At 38.9% G+C, this 7,500-nt stretch overlaps 1 protein-coding gene across 1 annotated transcript in view; it reads left to right on the forward strand.

Moving 5' to 3' along the window:
- The window catches only part of LOC138015522 (C-type lectin domain family 6 member A-like), a 21,255-nt gene extending 15,275 nt beyond the window's left edge, over window positions 1-5,980 (forward strand). Inside the window, exons 2-3 of the mRNA XM_068862586.1 lie at window positions 3,189-3,623; window positions 5,890-5,980. Of these exons, the coding sequence (XP_068718687.1) occupies window positions 3,189-3,623; window positions 5,890-5,918 (464 nt within the window). The 3' untranslated portion in view covers window positions 5,919-5,980. The remainder of the gene's footprint in view (window positions 1-3,188; window positions 3,624-5,889) is intronic.
- The last annotated feature ends 1,520 nt before the right edge of the window (window positions 5,981-7,500 follow it).

A 7,500-nucleotide genomic window follows, 5' to 3' on the forward strand; every position in this document is an offset into this window, starting at 1 on the left:
TCTTTGTTCTACGCAGGACATTAACAATCGTGTCTCTTGTAAAATGATAGTTTAAAGGGTTTGTTAAAGTAATTTACCATTTCATAGGGCACTGCGGTTGCCAGATTCTATTTCAAACTTATCATGGAAACGTAAATCAATACCATCGAATAGACACTGAAAAGTCAGTGCCTTGAATTGTTGATTAAATGCATGTTGAAGCATCAGTTGAGGAATTTTTTTCTCATTCCCACTTTGTGAACGTAACATACATTGCTGCAGTTTGTGTATTGCTTGGTCATTCAATGTCTTGATGACATCAAATCATTTAATTTTTAGGTATTGTGTCAGACCTCCATAGAGACACTATCTTTATCTAAAAACTTAACTGGTTGCTTTTTTAGCCCTTTTGTGGCATATTTAAATAGGCAGGAAATGTTCCACATTTTATGGCATATAGTTCTGCATAGTTTTAAGGAATATTGCACCCAAATCTAATTGAATATGAGACTAGAATATGCTGTTTGACATTTTGTGAATTTAAAGACTATTAATATTGTTTGTGCTTGTTTTAAAAAGCTCAAGGTTGGCACTCAAAAAGTGTTCCTTCAATAATCGTATTATTTAAATATTACCTTGAGAGAATTGGATTAAAGGCTAGTTTTTTTTTCTTCTAGCTTCTTTCCCCAGTGTCCTCTGAGAATGGGGTTGATTTGGTTTTGCCCAATGTTGAAAGATGAAACAATGCCTAAACCAGCCGCAAGGAATACTTCATGGTGCTTCTTTACAAACATGGGCATGAGGGTGCTCGTAAGCATCTGAGCATTGTTTCGCATGCTAAAGCGTTATTATAAATAATTTATTTCTCTCTCTAAGAGTCTTCTTTTCGTGTCGGTCATTCAAAAATTGTTCAAATTGCTTGTTTGAGCTGTTGGATGAAAGGGACAGAACATTTGACGAGGCCCTCCCAGGGGAGGGGTCCTTGTTCCCTTTAAATATTTGATTGTGTTTCCTTGTTTCCCAAATTACTTTCAAACTTGTCAGTCCCAGCTTTTTGATCCCTAAAATCTAAATTGGTTTTCTTCCCTTGTTCCCTAAAATACTTTGATATTGTTCCTCTGTTCCCCAGTTCAAATTAGCCATGTTCTCTTCTTCCCCAAAACCCATGGGAGTGCCTCTTTGATGTTGATTCTCTTATTGGCCTAATAGTAATTCACAGCAATTTCTTATTTGGGATTGAGGGAACAGTTTTGAGTAAATTTATCGCACAGTAAAACTCTTCTTTGACCTTGAACTGACAAAGTTGTTTTTATGGCTTCTAATTTTAGCATGATTACTGTTCGCCTCTGAAATGACTCTGAAATGGCTTTTTTTCTTTTTCCATTAATTCGTTTGCTAAGGGTGTGCTTGTTTTCTTTTAAAACTCATTCGGTTCAAGAAAAAAATATTTCTAAACTGGTGAATTACAAAGTAAATTTCACTGGAAAAACCGATGTCGCACTCATCGCTTCCTGAATCATGCGATATCAGTTTTTAGCGTAAAATTTACCATGGAATTCATTAGTTAGGCAATGAATTTTTCTATAGAAGAAAGCAAAGAAAATGATTTAATTATTAAAGCAGAAACAGGAAACTTCAAAACGCGGACAATTCGAAACCTTTTATTTTCACAAACCCTACAGGCAGTAAGAATAAATAACCAGGGAGCTCCGCTTTTAGGCTTGGCTAAATTTATATATTATTCTATTTGGCCGCCAATATGAAAAAGGTCTATAAATCAACTCACAATACGGATCGAAACGCAGAAGTAACAGGGCGTAGTCTTTACTGCCAATAAAAAAATGGCTCACCTAACAGACAACCAATAATATCCCGTTTCTGTTAACCAATCAACGACTGATTACACATCCTCACTTCATACGGCGATGACTGCCGCTTCTAGAATGCTCACGTGCAGATTCCGAAAGAATAAACAGATTTAACCACACTCGTAATGTTCACTCCTAGCCACACTCTTTTTGTATTCTACACGTGCGCACGTCTTCCACATAACTTGTCTATAGGAGGGAATGGAAAGGTACGTCTTGACAAGGATACTACACCGCTCAGGTTGTGGAAATGTCAGTCACAACAACAGTCCTTGTCAGGACTACACTCATTGAGAGGTTCAAATACCATCAATTCCAATCTTGAAATCGTTGACTTCTTTCTATAATGATACTTTCACCAAAGAGGAAAATTGGCAAATTGCATTTAGACCGCCACCCCAGAACAACTAAAGACAAATTCGGCCGAGGGTGAGCGGTCCTAAGTGGGCTATGTTTTGCAAATTAAGAAGTAGCGTTAGCTATACAGCCGGAGAATAGGCATCAGCGCAAGAAAATTCGCTTTGCGCCGCAATCTTATTAACAGAACTGAATCATATATCATTTTAAAGTTAAAAGATTAAATTTTCTGGATCTCTAGATTATTCAGTGAATTTTTGTTGGAAATTGAGTTTTCACAAGAGTGCGGGTTTTGCTGCAAAAGTTGTAGCCCCTTCTGGCTTTAACTTATTGACCTGAAAAATTCAGAGTGGGGGGGTTTTCACTTTCTCCTCTAAAATGAAGTTACATCGATTCTTCCGACAGAAATTCTTCCGAAATTCGGAGTTCAACTTAAGAGTTTGATATCTCTTAACCTACTTAAGTTATCGAAAATCACTCACACGGTTTTTTAGAACAATTAGTCAAGAACTAAAATACAATTAAATGCATGCTTGTTCGCATTAACCCGAAGGGGCTAGAACGTTTGCAGCAAAACCAGCACTTTCTTGGTCGTGGCCTGAAAACTCGAACTCAATCAAAAATTTCACTGAGTAAGTAAATAAATACTTTATATCATGAGGGTGAGCACGTAATAGCCGGAGCTAATAAACTTGTGGCCCTCTGAATAAGCTAAATGTTAACATCCAGAAAATAAGTCTTTTTAACTTTAAAATGATATAAAATTCAGTTCTGTTAATAAAATTGCGGAGGGTGGCGAATTTTTTTGCACTGATGCCTATTCACTTTATAGCTATACCTTAAGGCCATTTTAAATATTTTCATACTTCTCAGTTTCTTTTGCTTTTGAAATTATTAACTTAACCAAAAAACACATAACCCAGGGCTGCCCGTGCTTGTTCAACAACTTCATTTCTTTTTTAACTATGACTACATTTATTCTAGGAAAACAGTTTCTCAAAAACTGTCACGAGTACACCATTCATAACTTCAAAAACTTGACGAGGCAGCAACACCCGGACTGGAGAAAAAGCCAAGATAATTGTTCAAAAAATGGGGGCCATCTCGTGTGCATAGAGCATGAAGAGGAACTAGACTTCCTGGTACATAAACCTGAAGGACTGCAATTGGCCAATGATTCCGAATATTTCATTGGCTTACAAAACCAGAGTAGTGGGTGGACTTGGATATGCAACGCAAATATAAGTGTCACTCCCTGGCAGTTTCCCTGGTATCCACGTCAACCAAGCGGTGATGGTAATTGTGCCAAAATGTACTTTGATGAGAAAAGAGGCCCAGTTTATGATGACATACCCTGTGATAATTACGACTTGGAAATGTATATTTGCGAAAGGCGCATTAGCAGTTGCAATGAAACAGGTAGGTCTAAAAATCCATAATTGAAGTAGTATTAAGTTGGGGGATTATCTCAGAGTACGTTTTCTTCTCCAAAGCTGCAGCTTTGCATCTGTTCAAGGAATCTTGACAGATTTACAGTTAGACGCGAATGCTGCAAATGCCATTGGAATTTCAGGAGAAAAATCTGACAACTGCAAAAAAAATCACAAAAGTATTTAAAACGTGTTCACGAAATTTTGCAATTCCATTTTTGTGAACAACTAAACGCCTCTTCATTAGTGTTTTTAGTTTCTGGATGTTACGGACTAGTGTAATTTATTCGTTTTCATTTGCAAGTATTTGAGGCAGGTTTTTATAGTCTTTTGGAGTTTTGTTCGTTTTAAAGCACTTCACGGTTGTACGCCAAACGAGGGTAGTTTTGTTCCATTGATAGTCAGTTCGACATTTGCAAGTTAAGTCTTCGTTGTAATTTTGATGCAGCTTTCACTTAATCCCAGCTCCGAAACGAATGTGAGTGTAGTTTTCTATCGCTTTTCCGCTCGAAGTTGGTTCCCTTAGTAAAGTTCTTTGTTTTTGTGTATTTTAACCGCTTTTTCGTCTACCATCACGTCTACTTTAATGAAGTGTGTTAAGCTGTTAATTATAAAGCTGGTAGTTAATCCGAAATTGTCAGCATAGCTATCATTCTTCAATTTTTTAAAACTGTCCAATTAAGTATTAAATTTGGATGGTTTCAGATAGGGTTTTCCTTTAAAAATAAACATGCTGTCCAATTTAGAAAATATAGGACAGTTTTTCTGAGCCAATCAAATCTCAGAAAATACAATAGGTAATAGAAACTAGCCAATCAGCACAAAGTATAGCGTCAGCGCTGTTGTCTCTGTTTGTTGTAGTTGACAATGGCGGAGTTTAGCCACGGAGATTTGCCAAATTTTCTATTTCTCAGAACTTTTTTCAGCGATATCACCGCAAATAAGAGATTTCCTGCTTTGCCAGAAGAAGAGCTTGCCAACCTTAATTAAAGGCAAAAAACCAAAAATAAAACACCTCCAATTATACAAAAACGTGGCTGAGTGTTTTCGAAGAGTGGAACCCGCAGCGTAACGAGAAAGTGGGAAGAAATCTCTCGTCATGAGCTAGATGCAGTTCTTTGCCATTTTTTTGCTGAAATTAGAAAAAAGGATGGTTACGATTATGAACCAAAAAGTTTCGCTGTCATACAGTGCTCGCTGTACCGTCCTTTTATAACCTGTGGCAGAAACTACATTATTTTGCGGAATCGTAAATTTGCAAATTCAAGGCAACAACTTGAGATCAAAACAAGAGAATTAAGGCCGGTACACAAGAGGGAGGTTGCTCCTGAAACATGCTCACGAAACACGCTCCCGGGTAAGTACCCCAACCAGTACACACGAAGGAGACGACGACTGAGCTGAATGATGAAACAACTCGATTGGGGAATGGGAACTGTTGTGGATGAAAAGAAGAAGCCAATTTGATTGGCCAACTGGAGAAACGTCATGTCACGGCAAGCAAATTTCAGTACACACGAGGGAGCTTGCTCGTGCAACAGATTTGCCCCTGGGGCTTGCTCCCTCATATTAAACCAGTTTGATATGAGGGAGCAAAACTCGGGAGCAAAAGTTTTGTTGCGCAACATATTTTTTCGCTAGAAATCGTTGCTGCAGATGAGGGAGCTTTGCTCCTGGAGCATGTTGCAGTAGCGTTCTGCGGGAGCAAGCTCCCTCTTGTGTACCGGCCTTTACGAGCGCAGGGTTACGGAAAGCGAAACAATGCCTCTCGTGCTTTAAGCGAAGCAGACGAAGAATTCCTCTCATGAGAGTCCTGAGGTCATATTTTGGAAATATAATAAATCAAAATATTTTACTTTGCCCTTCTTTATTAGGGGTAATAGCTTGAGTGAGCAATGCCCAATTACAACTGACTAGCTATATAATTAATAGGTAACAGGACTACATGTACATGCTTGTCCAATTTGGAAATAACTGGATTCAAAAAAATTCCTTCAACTGCCAAATTGGACCAGGCCTACGGCCTCGTCCAATTTTGGCTGTCCTCAGAAGTTTTCTCATCCAATTATTCCCAAGTTGGACAGCAAGTAGTCCTACTGTTACATATACTTAACTCGGATTACATGCTGAAGTTATTCGTCCCCTCGCACGGTGGAAGTTACAAGGTATTCGAAATGCTTGAAACGTACATGTTAGATAAAGACTTTCGATTTTTGCCATCGTGTTAGTTTTTTTTAAAAAATATGTAACAATAGAGTACACTTCGGAGCCAATCTGCATATAAAGAGTGCCAAAGTTCGGACTGCCAGCAGTACGATGATTTGCTGGTAGAGGATGAACGACATGCTCGGTGCCTCATGGTTCGCAGATGATCATCTGTGAGGAATAAAGCTGTATGGTTTGAGGTGAGTGAGTTTCTTTCAACAGTTACTTCTCACAGCCTTCATCTTTTGTTTCTTACCGACCAATTGAGCCCGTTTACGTGTTTAATGAAGCCGTTGAAGGAACGCAAAAGCCGTTTGAGGGAGAACATTTGTCGAAATATTGACCCCGTTTACGAGATAAACAAAGCTTTCAAGTAGCAGGTGATTGTCAAACTGTCGATGGTTTCAAAAAGGAATCATCAATTTAGCAAGGTCTTGTGACTAATTTATCTATAGGAGGTTGACGATGACCTAGAAATAAATCTTCTTTCAAGTTTCCAGTTGCGAGACGTCTCTCTTTTCGAAAACACGTATAGATACAGCTACCATGGTTGCCAGAAGCCGGATGGAACCCTCAGCGATTCCAACGGTCGAGGACGAAAAAAAATTGTCTCTGGTCGCAAAACCCCAAAATCTCATTTCCATGGAAAGAGACAGTTTAGATTTTTTGTCAAACCGGTTTTGGCCGCCATATTGAGACTGCTTCCCATGGGACGCAATGAAGCTCATCATTTACAAACATTCCTGAAAAAGGCCATTTTACAGTTGTTTGCTAAGTAACTTAGCCTATGAATGGCTGCGTGGCTGCCGGTGACCTTACATTGATACAGAACTCACTGCTTTTATCATGTAAATTGTGTTATTTTAATTGCAATTAGTCACATTAACATTAAAAAAGCACAAAGGTTTGTATTAAAGCAAAGTCACAGCCACAATAAAGTGCGGGGTTGCTAAATTACTCCAAAATGATCCCGAGACTGGTAGAATCTTTTCGCAACCTCCACTTATTTCATTCAAACGCGACAAAAACGTAGGCAACTTTTTAGTTAGAGGCACGCTCAAAACTTACGAGCAACCCGGCACTTTCAAATGCGCGCTCTCACGATGCAAAACTTGTCCTTTCATTGTTAACACAAGCAAGATATCGGGACCTAAGCGATCACCGATCATCGATCGTTTTAGATGTACCTCCGCAAATGTCATTTATTGCATAACCTGTACGCTATGTAATAAATTATACATTGGCGAGAAAGGTAGACGACTAGGTGACCGATTCCGCGAACACCTCCGCGATGTTGAGAAGAATTACAAGGATGCATCTAAGCCTGTCTCTCGCCATTTTAATCTCCCTTACCTCTCCACAAAACACATGGCTGTCTGCGGCCTTTCTCTACATCTAGGTACGACGGAAAGCCGCAAGAATCTGGAACAAAAATTCATCTCCCAAATCGGCACCCTTAATCGTCACGGTATTAACGAACGCTTTTCATTTAACTAACAAATTCCTATTTTTCACGTTGCAAGGTTACCACCAATAGCGTAGCTCCTATTCTACCATAAAAACTACACGTAATTCACAATTCCTCGATTCGCTCGATTCCCCAGCGACGCAGCAACACAGTTTCTTTAGAAACTACCGCCTTCATTCAGAGTCACAGGCAG

Source organism: Montipora capricornis, chromosome 9, assembly GCF_036669925.1.
Source record: "Montipora capricornis isolate CH-2021 chromosome 9, ASM3666992v2, whole genome shotgun sequence".
NCBI classification, from domain to species: domain Eukaryota; kingdom Metazoa; phylum Cnidaria; class Anthozoa; order Scleractinia; family Acroporidae; genus Montipora; species Montipora capricornis.